The 25,184-nt window shown below is 45.7% G+C and overlaps 3 protein-coding genes across 3 annotated transcripts; 2 read left to right on the top strand and 1 right to left on the bottom strand.

Annotated features, from left to right (window-relative positions):
• Nucleotides 1-5,502: 5,502 nt before the first annotated feature.
• LOC133917876 (transcription factor SRM1-like) lies at nucleotides 5,503-6,506 on the top strand. Its single transcript, XM_062361705.1, has 2 exons — nucleotides 5,503-5,960; nucleotides 6,188-6,506. Exons 1-2 carry the CDS (start codon nucleotides 5,503-5,505, stop codon nucleotides 6,504-6,506), a joined length of 777 nt encoding a protein of 258 aa, XP_062217689.1.
• A 416-nt stretch (nucleotides 6,507-6,922) lies between these two features.
• Nucleotides 6,923-11,872, bottom strand: LOC133918961 (replication protein A 70 kDa DNA-binding subunit C-like). Its single transcript, XM_062363131.1, has 2 exons — nucleotides 11,419-11,872; nucleotides 6,923-10,125 (listed from the first exon to the last, which is right to left on the bottom strand). The coding sequence occupies exons 1-2, from the start codon at nucleotides 11,835-11,837 to the stop codon at nucleotides 7,503-7,505; spliced, it is 3,042 nt and encodes a 1,013-aa protein (XP_062219115.1). The 5' UTR covers nucleotides 11,838-11,872; the 3' UTR covers nucleotides 6,923-7,502.
• A 1,320-nt stretch (nucleotides 11,873-13,192) lies between these two features.
• Nucleotides 13,193-24,734, top strand: LOC133917507 (PLASMODESMATA CALLOSE-BINDING PROTEIN 2-like). Its single transcript, XM_062361394.1, has 3 exons — nucleotides 13,193-13,711; nucleotides 15,627-15,660; nucleotides 24,312-24,734. The coding sequence occupies exons 1-3, from the start codon at nucleotides 13,378-13,380 to the stop codon at nucleotides 24,505-24,507; spliced, it is 564 nt and encodes a 187-aa protein (XP_062217378.1). The 5' UTR covers nucleotides 13,193-13,377; the 3' UTR covers nucleotides 24,508-24,734.
• The last annotated feature ends 450 nt before the right edge of the window (nucleotides 24,735-25,184 follow it).

Raw genomic sequence — 25,184 nt, forward strand, 5'->3', positions numbered from 1 at the left:
ATCAAGTCATGTTAATCCTTCTTGACTCTAGTAGTTCGTGAATAAATTGGGTTGTTTTCAGCAAAGTATTCCACCACAGACAGTTAAGGTAGCCAATGGAGATACATTATGTTGCACATCTATGGTTCCTAATTTTACTTGGTGGGTCCCAACCAAATGTTTCTATATGATCTGAGAGTCTTGGATATTGGGGGATATGATGCCATATTAGGCATGGATTGGCTTGAACAATGGGGACTCATGCATGCAATGCCATTGGACTAAGAAATGGGTTGAGTTTCAGTGTGCTGGTAAAACTGTGAGGTTACAAGGCATTTCTCGTCACCACAACCCATAACTGCAACCAATGACAGTGGATCATTTGTACAAATGGGCCAAAGGCAATGACATCTGGGCAGTTGTTCTCCTGGAACCAATGTCACCATCAGACCAGCCACCAATTCCAGACCAGATTTAGCAGCTACTTCACAGCAACCAAGATATATTTGCAAAGCCAACAACTTTACCTCCTCATAGATAGCTTAATCATTCTATTAATCTACTTTCAAGGTGATATGCCCTAGAGGCAATACACTTGTCAACTCAAGACCATACATGAAGGTGATATGCCCTAGAGGCAATCATAGAGATGATTGTATCACACGTTTATGTTTATGTACTTTTGAATAATATGTTATTCTAAGAATGACTACATTTATATTGATTAGCAAGTATGTGACTTATTCATAGAACTCTTTGTTTATATCATGATATTATCCTAATTTGATATCTGGTTACATATCATTGTGAAGATTCATAAGACTAGTATATGTATTGATTGATGATCATGTTTCACGGATCATAGGTATAGAGATACCGAATCAATAATGTGGATATTTATGTTAGAGAACATGATGTTGGATAGACCTATTTTGAGATATCGCTGGGATTGTTATTTATTATATTCCATTAATTGTTATCTCAAATGGTGTACCTATAAGATCCTTAGACTTAAGATCGTCATTGATTCTCAGAATATGTAGTGATATACTTTGGAGCTACCAAACCCTACTTCGTAGCTTTCTGGTTTGTCATGAAACATGTCGTGAGGTGTGAGTGATCAAGATAGAATTTTCCACTCCTTGATAACGGGAGAGATATCTCTAGATCCCTCAAGGTAGTTGGATTGACAAAGTACATGCCCATGCCAATATGATTAAAGAGTTAATCATGATGAATCCTCTACTTGATCGAGTGAATGGTCGAGTTATCACAAGGGTGGCACATATCTCGCCTTGAGCTCGACTGATATCGTGAGGCAAAGGGATCAATGCATGTGTATATCAAGGTTCAGTCAATATGATATTTGTGTATACTCGGAAGTCAACATGTCTTGCTAGGGACCGCTATTGATTTCGGTTTGGAAATGGTTTCCGAATCGTAGCCATTTTTACTTGTACCTAACGAGTCACACACTTAATGTGTCGTGAATTGGATTCGTATATGGGTATGATTGGATTGTGATCCATGAGTTGTTAGAGTCATAAAGGGCTTCCAACATGGGAGCCAATTAGCAAGCTTTATATAAGGAGAGGCATGGGTGGGGCATGCAAGAAAGAGACACTCCAAAACTCTAGCCGCAATTCTTGACATGATCTCCTAAAACCATAGCCGCATGTGCGGTGCTAGCACATCGGTGCTCGGCGATTTCGCCCAGTACGTGTGGATACCATAGAGACGATGCTGCTATTGCAGCGCTAATCTCCTCGGTGTGTAGATCTTAACGCTGCTGCTCGGCTGGTCGACATACTTGCTCGGTGCTGGTCGCGGAGCGTGACGCGACCAATCGGAGCTGGTTGAGGACGTGGCAGATTTGCTCGGTAGCTAGTTGAGGAGCACGACCACCTGCTCAAAACTGATTGAGGAGCACAACCACCTGCCCGAAGTTGGTCGAGGAGCGTGACCACCTGTGCAGGGCTGGTCGCAGACCTGATCAATAAGTTGTTCGAGGAGTTTGACACGTATGATGTTGGATCGGTCTACTCCAACTCTTCTTCCGCTGCACTGCGCGTCAAGTGGTAACGATCTATAATCTCCTACTTGCATGATTTTTTGGGTGAATGCGGTAGAAATTTTTTATAGTCTAGCATAGACTACTCGTTCCCTAACAATACAGACATTCACCTATGCAAAAAGATGAAATTTAAAGACAGGTTCAAGCTATGCTTCAGGCTATGACCATAACACAAAGCATGAGTTCGCATCACCTGTCCTACTTGTATAAAAAAAGATGGCAATTGACGATTTTGTGTGGATTATAGAAAACTTAACTCCATCACAATGAAAAGTAAGTTTCCTATTCCCATAGTGGATGAATTGTTAGATGAGTTGGCTGGTTCAACCTTATTCTCTAAGTTGGATATGAGGGCTGGATTTCACCAAATTCGAATGGCTGAAAAAGATGAGCATAAAACTGCTTTTAAAACACATTATGGCCAATATCAATTCACGGTAATGTAATTTGGTCTTACTAATGCACCAGCAATATTCCAATGCTTAATGAATTTAATCTTTGCTCCTTACATAAAAAAGTTCATATTTGTGTTCATGGATGATATTTTGGTTTATAGCAAAACAATGGCAGATCATGTGCAGCACTTGGACTTAATTTTCAAGATTTTAAGACAACATCAGCTGTTTCTTAAAGCCAGCAAATGTGCATTTGCACAGACATAATTGGAGTACTTGGACCGTATAATCTCTGGGCTAGGAGTTGCCACTGATCCCCAGAAAACAGCAGCTATACAAAATTGGCCTACTCCAATAACAATGACAGAATTGAGGCGTTTTCTTGATCTCATAGGCTACTATCGAAAATTTGTGAAGGCTCTCGCACATTAGCAAAACCACTCACTCTTCTACTCTAGAAAAAGTAGTTTCAGTGGACTGCTGAAGCTCGGATTGTATTTGACAGACTGAAAACAATAATGAGTAAAACTCCAGTTCTTGCATTACCTGATTTCAACAAACCATTTACCCTTGAAATTGATGCTTGTGGCACAGGTATTGGGGCTGTATTAAGTCAAGATTCCCACCCAATAGCTTTTTATAGTAAAGCCTTAAGTACTCAAAACCGCAGCCTCTCTATATATGAAAAGGAATTCTTAGCCATTATGATGGCAATAAACAAATGGAGATCATATTTGCAAAGGGAGCCATTTTTCATAAAAACTGTTCATAAGAGTTTATGCTATTTGGGAGATCAGACACTTACTTCTGAGTTACAAAGAAAAGCATGACAAAGTTAATGGGTTTACAATTCAAGTTCCGGTACAAGAAGGACAGTGACAACAAGGCAGAAGATGCCCTTTCTAGAGTGGGTCACCTAATGTCTATTGAGGCAATTTCTGTCACTCAACTACAGTGGATTCAAGAAGTAATAAGCTCTTATGCCACAAACCCTAAGGCTCAATTTCTGCTGACACAATTGGCTGTGCTGAATCCATCTCCTGAAGGTTATTCTCTGCATGAAGGTATCAAAAGACACAATGGCAGAATTTGGCTTGGTTCCAATTCAGCACTTCAAACAAAGATCATCTATGCTTTTCACTCAACACCAGTGGGGGGGGGGTCACTCAGGCACACACGCCACATATCAAAGATTGAAGAAACTGTTTGTGTGGGCTAGCCTGAAGCAAGATGTGGCCAATTTTGTCAAACAATGCACAATGTAGCCAAGCAAGAAAATTGCAAACAACCATGACTTCTCCAACCATTGCCAATTCCTCAAGGTTCTTGGAAAGACATTTTATGGACTTTATTGAGGGTCTTCCATATTCAGAGGTATTTTCAGTCATCTTGGTGGTAGTTGATTGCTTCACCAAGTACTCTCACTTCATTCCCTTGCGCCATCCTTATACTGCAACTAGTGTGGCCAAGCTTTTTCTTCAGCATGTGGTCAAGCTTCATGGGATTCCAAAGTCCATAGTTACAGACAGAGATCGAGTGTTAACAAGCAATTTCTGGAAAAGAGCTTTTTAAAGCTTGGAACATCACTCTTGCTACGAGCACGACCTATCATCCACAAACGGATGGCTAAACAGAACGGGTTAATCAGTGTATTGAGATGTACCTCCGTTGTGCTATACATGAGACACCGAAGAAATGGGTTCAGTGGTTACCGCTTAGAGAATTTTGGTATAACACATGATTTCATACATCTCTGCAGTGTTCACCTTTCAAAGCTTTATACGACACTGAGCCAAACTATGGTATGATCCCGTATCTTACACATGTCTCCAATTCAGCAGTTTCTAATCTGTTCAAAGAGAGGACTCTCTACTCTGAATTTCTAAAGGCTCAGCTGCACCAGCTTGGGTGCAAGTCGGCTCTGAAGGGGGGGCGGCAATGTCGCATATGTGTTGGCAGCAATGGGCGCCACGCTAGCATTGGCGTCAAGGAAGAAGAAGTAACATGCGGGTTGGCGATGTATTCAAATGCATGTGTGCTAGGCTTGAGTACTAGAGCTGATCTGGGCATGTGGGCCATGTACGTGTGCGTGTGCGTTTGTCTCTAGCATCCTGTATCAATACTATCTACTAACGGTGGCGAAATCGGTGCCCTTTCAAACCCCTACTATTGTAGATACTGTAGCAACGGTACTGTGTATGTACATGTATATGTATACATATATATATGTATATGTATATATAGGTATACATGTATACATATGTATACATATATATGTAATTTTCTTTTTCGGGAAATTCTAGAAAAATGTCGAAATGAATATTAGTTACATTAATAAATCGGCTGAAAAAATCTAAAATGTAAAGAAAAATATCTAAAACTCAAAAAATTATGAAATAAAATTTTTAGGTTAGTATTACCTTCACCTATATGTTAAAACTATGTGCATACATAAAAGTACTATTGTTTTCTCTATAATTAATTGAATGTGTTTAACATTAATAATTTCATAAATAAATATTGAAATGTATAAAATTTGTGAATCTAATTTGTTTAGTCTTCTTTTGTTCTTTTGTCGTGGTCTACACAGCAAAATAAAAACGAGTGCGGCGTAGTCGCGCCAATCGGGCTAGTAAATACTGAACCGGAGAGCTGTGATTAACAGAAAATTACCGTCTCCTACCTCTCGCCTCTGTGCTTTTCTCGCCTCCCTTTTCCTCGGATTCTCTCACTGGTCTCTCGATCCCGTAGTGAATCTCTCCGGCGCCGGCGAGACACTACACTCCCCCACCCCAAGCCTCCGGTCCGCTGGCCGAGACGGTGAGCACGTGGATAACGTCTTGTTGTATACGACTGTGACTTGTAGCTGTATTCGGATCGTAATACCATGCAGCCTTCTCTTATTGTTCTATATAAGCAGTACTAACCCACCGATTAAGGCACGGTAATCAAAATCACATGGTTGTGATTTAATAGGACGGACGGCTAGTTTGCTCTGCAGACTACGTTGTGTTAATTTGCTGTGAGCCCTGGTGGTTCGATCAGGCGACCCCCATGCCCCACGATATGCCCGTCGCGGCGGCGCCGGAGCCGGGGCCGGAGCCAACGTGGACCCGCAGGGACGACAAGCTGCTGGAGCTGTATCTCTGCAGCCCCGTGTACCCAAGGTGGGATCGCGTCGCCGTGCACTTCGGCGGCAAGACGCTGGCCCAGGCGTGCGAGAGGTACGAGCGCATGGTCGCCGAGCTGCGTCACGTCCTCGACGCGCTGGAGGAAGTGGAGACGCCACGCGAGTGGGACATGCAGATCGTTGCTACGACAGCGGCGCCCGTAGCGGAACAAGTCCAGGCGGTGGTGCCGCCAGCTCCGCCGGTCGCGGCGGAGGACGATTCTACTGCGCCAATGCCGGCTAATGCCGCCGTCGACACGCCGGAGGAAGGACAAGAACTCAAGAAGAGGAAGCACGGAGGCACAAGGAAAAAGCCCGAGATGTGGACCGAAGAAGAGCACAAGTATATATGTACCTCATCTTCTCGCCTCCATATTTTACTTGTCTCATGGTGTTAGATCAGTGTCCAAACTTGTGTTCATGTACGATTAGTTGTCCGATCCATACGTAGCACGTATAAATTTACAAGAGAAAAGATACGTACTACGGATGTTTCCATCTATAGCATCAAGGTCGATCAAATTAACACTCTCATGTTTTCTCTCAAGTAATTCATCTCCTCAAATGCAGGCTGTTTTTGGAGGGTCTCAAGATATACGGGAAGGGCAAGTGGAAGGCGATGTGGGAAGAGCACCTGCCAACGAAGAGCGCGAGCCAGATCGCCAGCCACTACCAGAAGTACCGCAATAGGTCGGAACAACGGAAACGCAACGACTGCAAGCGGAAGAGCATACATGATATCACCGATGATCATGAGCCGGCACGTAAAGACGATGAACTTGCAAGACCTGAGGGTGAGGCTCCAGGTGAAGATGGACGTAGACCAGCTCAGGGTGGTGAGGTTGATGAGGAATTTCTAGGTGAAGATCTCGAAACACTTTTTACATAGGAGAAAGGAGTCGTACATAGGTACCCGACATGCGTATATACTATTTCGAAGGGGCGGAAAACATTTACTTTAGGGTCTATTCGGATACATAGTACTTTCTAAAGGTTTTAAGAAGAACCATGGTTTCTAGAAAATACCATAATATGAAAATTTAGAGCTTTGGGTACACAAACACTTTTGTTCTATGGACCCTGTATACCATGTACGTCACCAATTGTTCCGGTCAGACCGTCACCAATTGTTGGACGGCTCCATTACGTCTCTATGACTTTTTTGAGCACTCATTCCAACAGTACATTTCGTGACTGTTAGCCATTACCAGAACTCTGAACATACAGCGCAAGGATAATAAATCATTGATTTAGTATTCATTCATAGAACACAACTAATTCACAAAAACGTGCAAGCAAAATTTTAATAACGTTATTCTAGATCTTGGATTCAGTTTCCCTTTCAGCAGAACTTTTGATAAAGTAAGCTGATAGTACTTGAATTTCAGTGCTACAGTATATATGGGGATTACTTCTTTTTGCGTGGGGCAATTGGCGGCAAAAACTACACCACAAAACCAAAATGTGTGCCTGGCGCCTCTGCATCTCATCCTGTACGACTACGAGATACCATCATCGTTTGATCTTTACATCTGATGAATCCTAAGGCCTAAGCTAGCTTCTGACAAGTGACAACCAAGTAATGCAAATATCTCCAGACTAGGAAAAATTGCAGCTCCATACCATCCAGTCCTTGGCAAATGGCAACGCATAAACCAAGCAGAGCACCGTTGCGCATCTGATTCTTTCAATTCAGACCCCAACATGACGGCATCCCCATCTAACAGTGTAAGCAGACCAACCAGGCATGAAGAAAAATAGACGCTACAAAATGACAGAACGCAAATATATATTTAAAGTAGCAATACAAGGTGCAGACCCAGGTACTTCACCCAGTGAACATATAACAAAATGCAGGATGCTGCCAGGTTGGCAAAATACTTTATTAGCGCCCAACAAAGGATTGCCCATACGTTTGGTGCCGGGGGCCAGTAGACTGCCCTGGACAGTCTCTAGACCAGTGCCCAGGCTGATTGCACTTGAAACACAAATCTAACCTGGCGTTGCCAGCAGTAGCGCCATAGTTACCACCTGTGAAGCCTCCTGATGCACCACTATTCCCATATGCCTGGTGCTGGGGGTCGGTAGCCTGCCCTGGACAGTCTCTAGACCAGTGCCCAGGCTGATTGCACTTGAAACACAAATCTAACCTGGCGTTGCCAGCAGTAGCGCCATAGTTACCACCTGTGAAGCCTCCTGATGCACCACTATTCCCATATGCCTGGTGCTGGGGGCCGGTAGCCTGCCCTGGACAGTCTCTAGACCAGTGCCCAGGCTGATTACATTTGAAACACACATCCGAGCGGCCGTTGCCAGCAGGAGAGCCATAGTTAATGCCTGTGAAGCCTCCACCTGAAGATGGTTGCTGCCTATCCATACCGGAACGGCAGTTCTGTGCATTGTGCCCACTGGATCCACAAGCACTGCAAGTCTGTACATTTCGTGTCACTGACAGTGGAGTTGACATCCCACCACCTATGATTCCTTCCTGTCCAAACTGATTTGCACCACCCATATTCATGGCATAGGCATTGTTGGAGGTAAGCACATTGTAACCGCCTTGCGAATTGGTGAAACCTGCATTAGGGGTAACAGCACCTTGTACCCCTGGGCTTGAGCCTAACCCATCCAGAAAAAGGCTGTCAATCACACCAAGAAGGATTCTACTCTCTTCCGATGGATCCAGTTTTTCAGCTTTAACAATGCTGCATTTTACACGCTGCTCATCGTTGAAGGTTTCCTCCCTGACTCTCAATTTGAATAGATATTGATGCCAACGGACCCCTTCTATGATCTCTGCGAATAGTGCATCATCTTGGTTGACAGTTCTTATCGAGAAAATTTCTTGAGCCGAGTGGCCAAATATCTGCTCAGCGGCCTCCTGGAATGCAGTAACATAGGTAGTACTGGTGTGATCTTGGATTTGAAATGTAACCAAGTACCTATACTCACAGTTTTCAAAGCTCTTATCACATCTTTCACAATGCCACATCCCATCACTATTCTGTATGGCCTTTTTGTTACATGGCTTCTCATTAAACATCAAGGGGCAAGCTGGATAATAAAAGCTCTCACTCCGTACTTCTGAAATTGCAGCCTTAATAGTGATCCAGTCTGGCTTATCTGATCGTCCCAAGTTTTCAGCCTTGATCTGTGCAATCGTTTTGCGGACATCAACCCGGCCCTTATTAGACATTTCCCGAGATAAAGAAACACATGCAGCAGTTTTTCCTTCAATTATGTACCACTGTCTCAGCCTTTCTGCATCAGGAAAGTCTGGGTTTATTCTTAACTGGGTTATACTGATTGTGCTCACTGATCTGCCACTGAAATCATTGACACGGGCACCTCTCAAAGCAAGTATCGGATTCAAACCAGAATCACACTGCAACTGCAGCTGCTGACCTTCAACACCACAGAAGTTTCCCCAAAAGGTTACTTCCACGCTCCGACCAGACATGTCCTTCAGTTGAAGAGTTCTTTTCTGGGTTTCGGTGCCACTCTTCCTCATTATTGTACTAGAAGGGCCAATTGATGTAACAACACCAAGTAGATCTACCAGGGTATCATTATCCATGTTCTCTATTTCACTGATCTGCCGGAAATTGTACTGCTGCCTAGGGATGCTGTAATCATCACTAGGACAAATCTCTACAGATGATATTGAGGCATCCAGAGTTACTTCGCAATCATTGTTCAAAGGGTTAAACCTCTTCTGTGCAGGTCTCACATTTCCTCTAGATATCAAGTACACCTTATCAACCTCAATTAGGTCATAAAACTGGTCAACCGCTTCTTTAAAGCATGTTGCACGAATTTCTCCACCTTCTGCATCAAGGAGATCAAAAGAGAAAACTTTGCCTGCACCGTTGGCCTTGTTCCAGTGCCTGACATCAGTCTTTGCAGTCACCCTAGCCTTGATGGTCCACCTACTCTGGTACAGATTCAATGCTGTAATTGGGGTGATATGGGTTGTTGATTCATTCCTAGCAACAGGGCCTCTATTGATATACACTGGAGGCGGCTGCTGATATGAAGACTGCGCAGGGCACTCATAAGTATTGCCAGGAGGGGCCAAGCCACCACCTGTGGCAGGAACTGCAAACCTTTGGTTTTGATGATAGTTCAGTGAATGCTGCTGAGATCTTGGCAGCACCATGTCTGCATTTACTGTGTTTTGTGCCAACATTGTACCATAAGATCCACCAGTAAACACATTTTTATGACCAGGTTCTACTGTCCGGCCAATAGAAGAACCCACCATGCCTTGATCACCATTATAGGGCCCATCATATGATCGATCATTAGAAGCCTTCTCTGCCCTTGGAGCAACAGAAGACCCCATCGTGCCTGGACCACCAGAATAGATTCCACTATTACTTTGAGCAGCACTGCCCTGCAAGTTAGGCTCTTGTACCTTAGTTAGACTTTGCGCCTCGTAGTTTTTGGGGCTTCCGATTGTGGCGCATTCACCTTGCAGAATTTCAAGTTTCACAACAATAATGATCCTGAGTACAACAGGGAAGAGTTATCAACTGAAGTGATATGTAGTAATCCATAAAAGAGAACATCAACAATCTGATGTTCTAAGTATGATATTATTCCTTTTAAAAGGTACCCATTTAGTTATAAATAGCATCAGCTAAACAGATATGTAGAAATTAGCTCATGAAACAAAACATAGATAGGCAAACACTAACAAGGTGACAAACTCTAAATGAGTTAGGATAATGCACTAGTGGCGAGCTGACACCCCTTCAGATAAATCCAGCCTATCCGTTCTATCATAATGATAATCCGTGCCTGGAATTATACATTGTTAACTGTAGCCACAAGAACAAACAAGGTTTAAGAGTCCAGACTTATTTATGAAAGTTGGTTCTACAATTCAGCTCATGTGAACATGTGCTGTGATTTGTTTCATTAGTTGAAAATGGCAATCAAAATGAAAGACGGCTGTAGGCTGTAAGCATTTGGCACAAAAATACAACATCTCTTTCACTGCAGCAACCATCAATGATGGGACGGGCTGGTAAATCATGACAAAACAGAAGGTAGTATGCACAAATTAGTTGTTACAAATTGAATGGTTAGAGCATTCTTGACACCGGACGATTGTTAACAACACAGAAAACAGAAGGAGAAATGAATCCCATTGGATTGAACACACCCGCAAAGATGTGTAGGCATGCCAAATCAGTGGAATCAGAAAATGAAAACTTTCTTAGAATCTACAGAAAGGATTAGGTTGCATGCAGTCATGTATATATACTTGACAAAGCATCTGCATGAAATGCCCCAAACATGGATCAACATTGCACTAAATCTACACCGAATTCCTCCATTTTACCAACAGGATTAACACTAAGGACAACCTTTTCAGCTGGAACATAACGAAAACTCCGTAATATTCTCGGCTCTGCCAATCAAATGCCGGAGGACTACCGTGTGGATAAATATAGATGCACAGCACATAAGCCCTACAATTTTGTAATAGCAGCAGAGCTCCTAACTGCATTGTTGGCATCACAAAATAACGCACGGCCCCCCTGACATGACATTATTGCTGAGTGGAACCTGACAGGTCATCTCAAAATTTAACGAACTCCAAGGATACGTTCTCCAGGCAAATTCCCACACACGCGTCAAATACATGATCCAGCATTTCTTGCACTAGCATGTATCAATCTGTATTCCAATTAATGCAAGCCAAGGAACTCCAATCTTCGTTGCGAAACCATCCAACTAATAAGTTATATGCTCATCAGGGAAGAGCTGTCGGGGCAAGGACACTCACTCACCTTTTACCCTGGATGGTGTTGCATATGAACTCGTTGAGGTGGACGATGGTGCCCACGCGGAGGGTGCCGTCCCTGACGAGGGGGTTGTAGGCGGTGGCGAGCATGGCCTGCTGCGCGTGGACGCCGTCGGAGAGCATCATGCGGAACCGCTCCGAGGAGTTGGGGTCGGGTTTCGCGCCGGCAGGGCCGCGCTTGGTGGAGGTGATGGGGCGCACCTCCGCCACCTGCAGCACCGGCTGGATCGCCGACGGCCCCATCCCGTCCGCGATGGCCTGGACCGCGCCCGGCGTCAGCTGCACGGCCTCCATCGATGCCCCGCCGCCGAACGCCGAAGCGAACCTTCCAGAAGCTTCCGCGGCGATTTTGGGATTCGAATTGGGGGAGGTTTTCTTTTTTCCTTTTGGAATAGTTATGGGCATAAACCCTACTATAGAGAAGGGGAAATACACGACGACAGGATGGTAGGCGGCGGTTTCGCGGATCTCGAGGCGGTTGGTAGGGTGGAGATGCGGGTTCGGTCTATGGACCAGGTGTATGTGCATGCGCGGCGTGATGGTGTTTCTTTCAGTTCCAAGGATGGGGAGCGCGCTCTTGAGCGGAGCGACAAGTTTGGACGGGAATACCCTCATGGTCCATCCGTTTTTTTATTGTTGGGCTGGGCCTCCGTACCGTCGTTGAGACTGGGCTGGAGACAGTTTTACCTGCTTTCTGGTTAGCCTATAAGCATTAATTTATAATCGCGCACGTGAAAACATAAACCTAGAGAAACTTCCAAAAGTACGAGAAGATTGATAACATTGGACGACGATTGGTTTATATTAAGCTGCCGAGCTACTTTGCGATTGTTTCATTTCACCTTCCCATATTTGTGATGAATATGGTACATCCTAATTTTCCTAAGATGGTAATCTTTGGCTCAAAGGTGTCATCGACATAAAATAACTAAAGAACACATAACACATCAATGCAGTTAGAGGTGAAAAAGGATCGGAGTGGATAATGCCTTCTCCATATCCTAATTCACATGTTTTTTTGTCATATCCAGATAATACACGGATGTAGATGCGAATACGATTTTTTTAGATGTAGAAAATGATACGGATTCGGGATAGACTCGAACTAGAAAACGAGTTTAAATAGTCAGATATATGAGCACATATGTAGAATTATGCGCTGATCCATAGTTAACAAAGTATTGCTCTCCAACAGCAATACACACTTACACAATACACAAAATACTTATGTTCATGGATTCATGGCAGCTAGCAACTAGCAGCAGTGGTCCAAGCATTAGTCGAACTATCAACATAAACAAATGAACAATTCACAGTTCACGGACAACACAATCCACAACACAGAGCAGCTAGCCCCCCCAGATCGACCATGCATCAATTTTCAGAAAAAGCTTCTTGTGAAATAGCTCAAAGAAACCATTCATCATGCATGCACTCCTACTTGAAGTTGGGCTGTGATTATGTCTTGTTGGGCTCACTGAAGTTGCGGATAATCCGCTTTCAGTTGCCGGATAATCAGTATTCGTCAGATTTTTTTATCAATCCCATATCCTACCTTTTTTTTTTGATTGAAATCCCATATCCTACTCGTACACAGTCGGATTCGAATTATCCGTATCCGGCCAGTATCTAAAACTGCTTTCCATGTCCTTAAAAATAGGATTTAGATTGGATAATTATCCGTAATGCTTTCACTCCAAACTGCATTGACCCAACCCATGCACCCAAGCAAAAGAAAACACTGCACCCAAAAAAAGGCAAAAGAGAAAGCAGCTTCTCCGAGGAAGGAGCTGGAGGAGGAGATCCTCTCTCCCGCCCCCGTCTTCCCCATATTCGGACCCATCGCTCTCCTCCTTCCCACATTCCCTTCCCACCACCTTTCCTCTCTCTCTCTCTCTCTCTCTCTCCGTCACCGTCAGTCAGTTCGCTCCGACCCCCACCACACATGCGGCGGCGCGGGCGCCTCCCTGCGGCGCTGTGGCTCGTCGCCGTGGCGTGGGCGGCGGTGATGCTCGTCATGGCGCGGCCGGCGGCGGCGGCTTGGTGCATCGCACGGAGCGGGGCGTCGGTGAAGGCGCTGCAGGCGGCGCTGGACTACGCGTGCAGCCCCGCGGGGGGCGCCGACTGCGCGCCCATCCAGGCCAGCGGCCTCTGCTACCTCCCCAACACCCTCGCCGCGCACGCATCCTACGCGTTCAACTCCATCTTCCAGCGCTCGCGCGCCGCGCCCGGCGCCTGCGACTTCGCCGGCACCGCCACCATCACGCTCACGGACCCCAGTCAGTATACTTCTTTTTTTTGTTGTTCTCATGCTCTGTTTCTGTGTATCCATCCATCAGTCTTTTTGCTTTTGCTTTTTTGTTCATGGCTTGGTCGTCGAGTCCTGTCTCTCTTTTGCTTTGCGCCAGCATACTGTTCTAAACTAGTTGCTTTTCTTTTTGGAACCTTTGGGTTTGTTTGTTTCTCCTGTCATACCTTTGCCTTCATTGGCTAGTACTAGTTTTCTTCTTTTACCTTCCATTTTTTTGTGCTGCTAAGTAATCAGGAGATAAACTAACATAGATGCATATGAGAATACTATCAATCTTCAAAAGAAAAGGTCATGAGTGAACAAAAGTTGGGACTTGCTTCCCATTGGTATGAGATGCGTCAAAAGAGTTTTCTTGGATTCATTCTCGAAGTTGCATAAACATACTGGAAACCTTGTCTGGAATGGCAGTAAGGTGATGATGAAAGTTGCATTGCTACACTAATCGGCAGTAAATGAATTAACGGCATCCACATTGTTGATAACCTATGGACCTTATTGTTTTTTAGTCCATGGGTTATCGATGCTCTTGACAAGTTCTACAATTTTCTACTACCCACACCATTGCTGTGAACCCAAACAATTAAGTTCAGCCTGGTGCTAAATAGGGAGTGTTTTGTTCCATATTATTATGAGAAGTATTCACCGGATGCGCGAAAGGATCCATGCCCCTGAGTGATCAGATATTACACTGCAGGGTTTAGTACCTTCAACTTTTTTAGATAAATGATTATTTTCTGTTTATATAGTCAAATTTCATATCCAAAAACCTTGTTTTCGTTAGGAGGTGTTTAACCAGGCTGTATAACATGGGCAGTAATTATGCTGTGCTAGCCTGTTAGGCTTTTTAATCATTCAGGCTACAAATTAAGCTACAAAGCATAGGTGATGGCTTGTAGGTGAACTAAAATTGTGAAACTATTAGATGCTGAAATCATGAATGGGTTGATACAATATGCTTACGACAACTATGTAAACAAATGACACTTTTCTACACACTTAAAATGAGGCAAGTGTATTTTGGGTCATACATGTTTGTTCTCAGTTTGGCCTTCATAGTTATGTTCAAGGATCATCAGTCTGGATGATTTGGTGAGAGTAGACAAATCAGTCAAGGACTCACTTGCTACAGATGAAAGGAGTAGGAATAATTGCATAGTGATTTCGTACTCGTTATTATCATGAAGAGGACAGAGCCTTTGTCCTATGTTGTGAATTTGTTGGCTTGTCGGCTTAAGTGAGGTTTCTTGACAGAGGACTTAAACTGCACCAATATTCGAATACATACTCTGATCATACACGTGCACTACTCTGTCATCCCAAGTGAATGTAATTATAGTAATTCCCGTTAATATTCTTTTTGTGCGCTGAATTACAAACCTAAAAGATATACAAAAGAGGGTATGACCTAAGATGGCATGATTCTACATAAAAATGAGTTTGCACAATATATTTCTCAATAGAAAGAATTAATAAACTTGTAAGTGTTCATCACCACCTACCATAGTCTTATATCGTCACTGTACTTCCAATTGACAGTGTCAAAAAGAGCTGGACTTCTAATGGACTGAACAGCAAATTTTCAATTGTCCTTGGTAGTCTGTATATGTACTTGCATTTTCTTCTAATATGGGTGTATCTTAGTTTGCGTATTTTTCCCCCTGTTTTGTATCTACAATTAAAGTTTCTGTAGATACGACTAATCTGTGTTGTATACTAGTATGAAGTTCAACATTATGTGCATGCCTGCATCTAGTTGACCCCTTTTTTGTGTCTCTTTCTTTTTGTTTTTTGAACACTGCTTTCTGAAATATCTTCAGAAATCCTTGAAGTATGTGGGGTATCTACTTATTTCTATTTGCTTATTTGTTTGTTTTGAATTTCAGGTTATGGATCATGCACCTACCCTGCATCTCCAAGGTACATGCATTATATTTTACGTCCCTCCATTTGAAGAAGTGCAGAAATGATGCAGGCAATGTTGAATTTCTAACAATAACTTCATTGATTATTTCCATTACTTTTTCTATCTTGTAGAAATCCATTATATCCAAAGGTAGACCTTTGGCAGATAAAATTAGAAAAGCTTAGTTGTGGCATCACTCATTTCTTCAACTTGTACTTTAATTGGAAGTGTTTACTTAATTTCAAGGATAAGGTTTATTGGCAAGAACAACACTACTTCTAGTAACAAATAAAACTTCAACAGATGCATTTTGGTAGGAAGAAATGGTCAAGAATTATGTCCTTAATATGTATCAAATAATATATTTCACCCCACTATGTAATCAAAGCACAAGGAAGTGCTGATATCTATTGCATAAAGAAGAGAGTTCTGTACATGGTAGCAGCCCCGGGGGAACTAGAGGAGACAAAGAAAGAAAACAAAAAACAAGAAAGGATTAGCCTCTCGGAATGATACTCGCAAGCCAGCGCGCTCCCGCCAGGGCCCATGTTCTTCCCTCCTCTTTGATCTTGGCAAAAAGCGACGTCACGGAAAGCTATTTGTGGTCGAAAATTCTTGCGTTACATTCCTTCCAGATCTCCCAAACAACTAGCAGGATCAGAGATCGGCTAGCTCTCTTTGGGTTTCCTTGTGTGAAGGCTAGCATCTTCCACCACTCATGCACTGAATTGCTTTGGCGCCAGGAGGATGGTTAGAGTTCCGGGTACGCAACCCATTCTGCAATTAGAGTCCAAACCCTTCTCGAGTATCTGCAATCAGCAAGTAAATGATGTGCCGATTCCGGTGTGTGCCTGCATAGAGGGCAGTAAGTGCTGTTTGGCCATCCCCGCGCAGCTAGCCTGTCCGCGGTCCAAACGCGGTTTTGAATGATGAGCCATGCAAAAAACTTGCATTTTGGAGGAGCCCAAACTTTCCAAATCATTGTGCTGTGTAAGGTCCTCACCGATCCGATAAATTGTGCTCCATATGCCGAGGATGTCGTGTAAGTGCCCGTAGTGTTCAGCTTCCAGGAGATTTCATCCTCATGATCTGGGTTGAGCTGGAGACTTTGAGTCGCATTCCACAGTAGGACGAATTCCTGAAGGGTTACCGAGGTGATATTGCCTTGCAAATTCAGATTCCGCATCCATGTGCTATCTCTAAGAGCCTCCTTGATCAAAACCTTTTTCTTCTTTGAAAGCTTGTAAAGATTTGGCGCTAGGTCTTTTGGATGTTGGCCTTGCAGCCAGCCCGAGAGCCAGAAGCTCGCTTTTGCAGCGTCTCCAATGGTAATCGAGGTCGCTGCTGCAAAAAGCTTACTGTCAGTATCATCGCACGGCGTACCCATACCTATCCAAGGTTTGTCCGTCGATCTCCATTCTTGCCATAACCATCGGCGGCGTAAAGCTCTTGCAAATTTCTCCAAGTTTAAAATTCCTAGGCCTCCCGAGTGTGTTGGCCGACACACTGCAGCCCAATTGACTTTGCATTTACCTCCTGTCAAGTTTCCATCGCCAGCCCACAAAAACCGTTTTCTGTTGTGATCAAGCTTCTTTAACACCTCCTTTGGCACTTTGAGGGCTGTGAGGAAGTACACAGGTTGTGAGGAAAGCACGATCTTGACTAAGGTGGCTTGGCCGGCCTGGCCTAAATTTTTCCCTCGCCAACTTGTGAGCCGCCCCGCTGCTTTGTCAGCAAGAGGTTGGAAGTCAACTGTTCGGAGCCTTCGAATTGCAAAGGGGCGGCCTAAATACTTCATAGGGAAAACTGCACGTGCTACCATGAAATCTTGGAGAATCTCCTCAAGGTTTACATTGTCACACCTTATCGGAGCCACCGAAGATTTTTGCAGATTTATTTTGAGACCCGAGGCACTTCCAAAGTTGTCGAGGATTTGCACTAGAACCTGCACATCCTCCTTGACCGGATTAACAAAGATTGCGGCATCATCTGCATACATCGAAGAACGAAGCCATGTGTTCCTTCCCCTAAGCTTGCTCAGAAGACCTATTTCCGTTGCTTTGGTCAAGATCTGTTGGAGAGAGTCGAAAGCCAAAATGAAGAGGAGAGATGATAGGGGGTCGCCTTGCCGGAGGCCGCGACCATGGCGGACGACCGCGCCAGGGATGCCATTCAACAGAACTCTGGAGGACGAAGTGGCGAGCAGGGAGGCAATCCAGTCCCGCCAGCGCAAGGGAAAACCTCGATGTTGCATCAAGGCCAGAAGGTAATCCCAACGAACCGAGTCAAAAGCTTTGGAGATGTCAAGCTTCACTAGGAGTATTGGAGTCTTTGTCCTATGATATCGCCTAGCCATGTTGCGAACATAGAGGAAGTTTTCATGAATGCTTCTACCTCGTATGAAAGCACTTTGGCAGCAAGGAATTAACTTGTGCATGAGGGGCGCAAGACGAAGGGCCAGCACTTTTGAGAGGATCTTGGCCACCCCATGGATTAGGCTAATTGGCCTAAACTCAAGTATGTTGTCTGCCCCTTCTTTTTTGGGAATGAGAGTAATGTTAGCCGAGTTGATGATGCGCAGGTGGGAGCATCTCAGGCTGTGAACTGAGTTGAAAACTGCAATTAGGTCTTGCTTGATTAAGTTCCAACACGACCTGAAGAAGTTTCCGGTGAAACCATCTGGCCCCGGAGCCTTGTCGCTAGGCAGCTCCTTTATTGCTCTGAAAATCTCATCTTCAGTGAAAGAAGCATCGAGAGAGCTTAGGTCAACAGATGGGAAGCCTAGGGTATTCCAATTTATGTCCCTGTCTCTGGGCGGCGGGTGGCAGAAAATGTTGGAGAAGTGATCTTGAACTATCTGTGCCTTCTCCTCATGTGAGACCGCCCACTCACTTCCATTTTGAAGGTGTTGAATGTGATTCTTCCTGCGACGTCCGTTGACCTTAAGGTGAAAAAATTTGGTATTGGCATCTCCCTCTTTTAGGTTAGTGATTCGGGAAGATTGTCGCTTTCTTGCTCTCTCGATAACAGCAAGGCCCATTACTCTACGCTTGAGACTTGCCCGTAGACTGAATTCTGCTTGTGTAAGAGCCCTATTTTCTTGTGCAATGTCAAGGTGTAAAATGACATCATGCGCCATTTGAAGTTTGAGTTTTGCCACTGAGAGAAGCGATTTGCTCCAAGACCTTAGACTCCGTCGGTGGATTGGTTCTGTGTGGCAAACCGGCTGCAGCCAAGCCCCCTGCACCGCCTCCATGAAACCTAGCATCTTTGTCCAGAAATTCTCGAACCTGAAAGGTCGCGGACGTCTCAGCCCACTTTGGTTTGATAAGAGGAGTGGGCAATGATTTGATGCAGAGGAGCCAAGGGCGTATAAAACATGATGATCAAAAGTCAGATCCCAACCCTCATTACAGAAAACTCAATCCAGCCTAACCAAAGCCAGAGATCGTCGCTCATTGCTCCAGGTGTACTTTCTATTCTGCAAGTGAATCTCCCGAAGTTCATAGAAATTCTGAGCGGCACGAAAGCGTCTCATCAATGAGGGGTTTAAATTGCGGTTGTTTTTGTCTGTTGCACGGTAAATGAGGTTAAAATCCCCTAGGATTATCCACTTCCTATCACCTTTTGGCTTGAGGCGGCGAATGTGTCGTAGAAAGGCATTTTTTCAGAGGTTCTTGAAGGGTCGTAGACTGAGGTGAGCAAGAAAGTGGTGGAGCAATGCCTTATGGTTATAAGCGCAGGGATGGAATATCTGGCCACGGCAACCTGTTGCACATCAATAACATTCTCATTCCATAGAGGTAGGATTCCCCCTCTGGTGCCACGAGCTTGTTTATACGCAAAAGAGCTCAAATTGTAGCCTCCCATATATGCAACAAGAGGAGCGCCTATGTTGCGCAATTTGGTTTCTTGCAGGCTTGCTAAATGACATTTCGTAGCCAAGAGCAATTCATGGACTATGGAACATCTTGCCACTGAGTTGAGACCTCTAGCATTCCAGCAAATTATATCTAGGTCTGTAACTGTCATCGAAAGGGTGATGAGCTCGGTAGAAGGAATGCTTTAAGCTATAGAAACTCTGAAACCTGGCTTGTTTTGCCGTCAGCAACAAAGGCATCGGCCGTCACTGTCGCCTGATACACAGGAAGCAAGGCAGCAGAGGGGCAGGTTAGGAAGGCTAAGTAGGCGAAGTTCAGAGAAACTAGGCTGCACAGCATCACAATCAAAGCACAAGCATTACCATACATCAGGCGAACGCCTACAGGTTCTAAAATAAAAACTGTCTGTTGAAAGGCAAGCATGGTTGATGCACGTATAAAGTTGGAGCTGCGGATCATATAGGCGATAGCAGAAGGCAGAGGTTTTGAAAACATGGAAAGGCCGTGAAACATTGATAACCAGGTCTAGCTCTAAGAGGCCGTGTAGACATAGCAACTAGGCAGCTGCAGACTCAAGCACATCAGGTAGATCAGCCACCCCTTCTCCAGCAAGCTCAATCATCACCCCGTCCATATGGCCGGCGACCCCGTCGTCGATGTCGAAGAGCGATGTAAGAGCAGCGATGACGTGTGCCGGAAGGGGTCCATCGAACATTGCCATGTACTTGGTGAGAGCCTCCGTAATCAGAGGATGATCGTCTGCCTCGTTTAGGAGGCCAAGTCTGTGGCAGAGCACCAGGTGCGCCCACTCCATCGTCGTCATCCGCGGTTGTTTGGCGATGCGTGCACTGCGTCGAAGGTTGGACATGTTGAAGACCCGTTCGCGCCGAGACGGTTGGGGGATCTGTGACGCTCGTGACGAAGCGTTAAGAGCTGGTGTAAGTTGAAGTGGCGATTCCGCTGCAACAAAAAGGCAATCAGCGGTTAGCTTGGCGGCAATAGGAGTTGCTGGGTCCGCCTCCATCATCCTGGTGGTAGCCAGAAGGTGGTTGCAGTTCGCCGCTTGGAGTTCGATGTCAATGTCTGATGCCATGATGGATTGGTCCACTCTTGGAGCAGCGGAGTCCGCAGCGGAAGCCGTAGCACCGATCAAAATCGCAGGTGCCGCCATAGTTGCTGCAGCTGCAGGCAATTCCACCATGGGCGTGGTCCTTACGGGACCCGTCGGGATAGCAGGAGCAGAGGCAGCAGGGGGACTTGGTGTGGGTCCCGCTACCGGAGAGGACGGTCGAGCCGCCGTCGTACTATCATCAATACCCATGTCTTCCCCCTCGCGTGCAGTAGCAGCAGCAGGGGTGATCAGTGGTGAAGTCGCTGCTAGGCGCAGAGACTGATTGAAGAGGTCGAGAGGGTCTGCAACCGCCTACTCGGTGATAGTCAGAGGGGAGGGAAATTGCAGGCGACCGCCTTCGGAAGCAGATAGAACGTCGTTTCCCAAGCACGACAGTTGCAGCACGCCTGAGATATTGCGCTGATCAGCGGACCGGCAAGATTTGGTGATGTAGGCCTCTGCTTCCCTTAAACAATGAGCAGTGTTTTCCTGCAAAACATGGAGCCGTGGCCGTGATGGTCGCCATTGTCGTCGTCACGGCGGCCGCGCAGGGAGTTGTTTGGGTGCTCGGTGTTGCAGCTGCGCCCTCCGTTGTGACCTCAGCCATCCAAACTCACACGGTTCACGGGGATCTCCCGGAGAGCCCAGCGCAGCTCGACTCGATCCTGGTCTGCCGAGCGAGCTGAGTCGCCATCTGCTACCCCATAAAACCAGTCGAAGTACTGACGTGTCGGAGAGAGAGGAGCTTGGGCATATCTTACGTTGCTGATGTGCACTGCCTCGCTGAGAAGTCTTCAATAACCTCCAGATGTACAAAGACCTGGTGCTTGCTTCCCTGCTGCCAAGGAGCTAGCTGCATTGCTGATACATGAGTGGTGGAGGAATGGTCATACCCTGCACTGTGAGAGAAAATAAGCCACACTACCTTAGGGATAAGGCCCGGGTTGGATGTCGAGGCCCACAGCGCAATGTGGCGGGTGTGTTTCGGTTGAGAGAGATCGGTCTCAATACACTGAAGCGAGCAGGAGCGCCCCACTATGCGTTCCACGATGTCCAGGGTCCAAGCATGCCTCGGGACACCGTCCAGGCACAACCGAACTCTAAAGAGGAGCTTCATTGCAATGCCCTTAGATAGACTGCGCCATGGACCAAGGTGGAGCTCGATGCCATGCCTTTTGATGCATTGACACCGGTGGGCTTCTTCACAATGGCGCCTTTGGTGGAACTTAAGGAGGAAGGCTTCAGGATGGTGCCGCGTGACGACGACATCCCCGCGGCGGAGCCGCAGCTCAACTAGGACGGCATCTTCAACATCCCGAGCTCCCGCACCTGGAGGGAGGTGAACGGCCCACGGCACAAGCGTGTTCGCCTCCCACGCCCGATGGTCGCGCTCCAGATCGACGGAGATGGGGACGAAGCAGTCTTCTTCAACAGAACGTGCAGTAGGGTCGCCGAGCCCAGACTCAGCGGGAGTCATCGCATACCTCATAGGCTGACACTCCCTGTCTGGAGCAGCATGGCGAGGGGGAGCAGTGACACGATGAGTAGAGCGGCAGTCCCTCTCCCTGTGCCCAGAGTGCATGCACCGGAAACAGCGAACTGGATCCCTGCATGCAGCAGCTCTCTGATCGGGAGCCAAGCAAATGAAACAACGACCCTTAGTACGCTCTTGGAACAGAGCAAAAGTGGAGGACGAGCGAAGAAGGGGGAGCCTAGAGTCCTTAGGTGGCATTCGACCTGCCCTCCCATCCCGTCGACTTGGGGAAGGTTGAGGCACCGCGCCTGAGCTCTCCACTTTGCGCCACCAGTGCCGGCCTCTGACTATGGTCTAGCCCGACTCCTCGTCGTGCGCCGCCAAATCCCGCGCGCCGCGCGGCGATCCACGGGGCGATGCCAGGAGGGGATTATGGTGACGGACTGGAAGGGGTTCATATCGACGAGACCGGGTGCTAGAGTGGAGCCTTGGAGGGCTCGGGGCGAAGTGAACACGTCGGCCGGCAGGGCGGAGAGGTGAGACGAGGCACTGATGGAGGTGTGCTGAAGCGAAGTCCGGGGGGGGGGGGCTTCACAATCTCAGTGTAGGAAGGTGGCGGAGAGGTGGCGGAATCCGGGGTGGCCGGCACGAAGGCGATGTCCGCAGCGCCGGCTGGAGGGGGTCCTGGCAGAGGTGGCGGCGGCGAGACAAAGGGGTAGAGCTGCAGATCTAGAGCTGGGCTATAAGGATTGGCCCCCGAGGAGGTGGACACGGCTTGGATCTGGAGGGAGTGGGTGCTCACTGGATAGGGCGGGCGCCGAAGGATTGTGATGTGGGCCTGAGACGACGATGGCGAGGGCCATGGGGGCAGCAGGAAGGTGGTGGAGCTTTCGGAATTGTTGTTGGCCACTTGCTTACCGGCTAGGCCGCAAGGACCAAAGAAAAGGGGGAGATCTGGAGGGAGGGAAGATGAGGATGGCTAGAGGTTAAAGATCTCTGGAGGGGAGGGCGAAAAAACGATGGATTGGAGGGGATTTGGTGGATCTTGGTGGTGGTTCATGGAGTCGCCCAAATAGCCGTTAGAGAGGCCTAACGGCTCCATCTTTTCCTCCTCCTCAGTTAAAGAAGTCTATCAATGTAGTCAACAATAATAGTAGCAACATTTTAGTGCGCTCCATACCTGGAAACTTTCTGATATTCCAACTTCAAATATGATGGAATATATAATGTGCGTGCCTTACATATAGATATAGAATTTATTAGGATACTAAGCGCCCTGAATTATGAGGATTCTGTCCAACTGTCCTGCATGTCTTGCTTCCTGTACTTGATTGTGAGAAAGAAAATGATTTGCTGGATAGGACTAAGAGATCTTTTTATTGCAAAAGAGGGTAAGGAATACGAAAAACGAGACTGCATGGTATGCATCATGCTTTCATGGTTATTTTGGTGTCAAATGAGTCTACAGGTCAGACATCACTCAAACAGCTAACTCGGTAGCATGGATGTTACATATGGGGAAGTACTGCATTATCAGTTGTGTTACAAAATAAGCTGTTTTTCTAAATTAGTTTGGAACCTTTAAATCAATATTTTATTAAAACAAGTGGATACATTTTACTTAGCTCCTTATTTTATTTTTCTTAATCCAATGACCCACATAAATATTAGGGAACCTTTACAGTACACCATGATACTAGATGGTGGAGAGTATCATTGTTGTGATCCAACCGTACATTTTAGTAGGTATTATTGTAATTATCTTGATACCCTTTGGGGTAATTACATCATTGACTGACGGACTTCGGACCTTCAACACCCATCATCGACCAATCGACGGAGGGTGAAAACCCTAATAAATGAAATGAACAGAATAAGTGAAAGTTTATCCGAAGAATAAACTAATATTTTGACCTTTCCTAATTAAACATATAATTTACAAGTTTATCATGGTTTTTTGTTTCCAATTCTACCCTTATGATACCCATGATACTCTTTAATGATACCTATGATACTGATGGGCGATAGAGTATTATTGGGCCAATCTGAACCACCGGATGAGAAAAATAGATGGCATACACTCATTTAGATGTACTGTAAAATTCCTCAAATATTATGTGTAACCGTTACAGTTTTATTATGCCTTGATGTACCCGAAGCTGCTAAAACTGACTGAATCATGGTGTTTCTTGTGTGCAGCACTGCCGGGCAGTCAGGATCGCCAGGCACGCCGAGTACTCCCACGTCTCTATCACCACCGGGCACCGATAGCTCCGGAGGCCTGAACGCACCTGACATCGGTCCAGAAGAGTCCAGTGCCGAGGCTCCGGCTGCCGCGTCTTTCACATCTCTTGCTCTGTCCTGTTTCATGTGCTTGTTCCTGCAGTGGTGGTGATGCATGGACGATCTAGTTTGTAGACTCTGTAGAGCATTTGCGATGCTGGCATGTGGCGTCGTTGCATCACGATGTAAGGAACTGCCACAATTTTGTTTCAGGGGATTTGGTTGCCTGGTTGGTGGTAGCGGTTGTAACCTGCCGTTTCAAGTGAAAGGCAAGAGACCTCAGTTCATGCTGCTTGCTTTTTCTTGGGGTTCTCATCCGTTTTTGTTCTTGTCAATTCATTGGCGGATTGGTTATCTGTTCTCAACTTCTTGGAAACAGGATTGATAGGCCTCTTTGTTAGGATACATATCCCGTTTGGATAGACTTTTTTTTTTTCATTTTTCCTTAAAAAAATCAAAGCTATTCAAACGGTTGGTTTCTGATCTCGGGACTTTTAGCTGGTTGAGAAAACAGTTGTAACTACGATAAACTAAAAGCTGAGAAACAGATTCTGATTCACTTTTCTAACTTTTGTGTGTATTGAGAAATTAAAAATTTATTATAAAACTAATAACTAAAATTTAACAGTCACATCCATCTTCTCAACTAAACGAGTCCATACACAAGGGACATGAGTTAGTTAATTGGGTGATTCTTGTTTTTTTTTTTTTTTGAAAATGACGTGAGTTTTCTGAAACTTGCGTGCATTTAAACTTAGATTTATGTCTAGATTTCCTAGTTATTTAGTG

This window comes from Phragmites australis, chromosome 5, assembly GCF_958298935.1.
Source record: "Phragmites australis chromosome 5, lpPhrAust1.1, whole genome shotgun sequence".
Classification (NCBI taxonomy): domain Eukaryota; kingdom Viridiplantae; phylum Streptophyta; class Magnoliopsida; order Poales; family Poaceae; genus Phragmites; species Phragmites australis.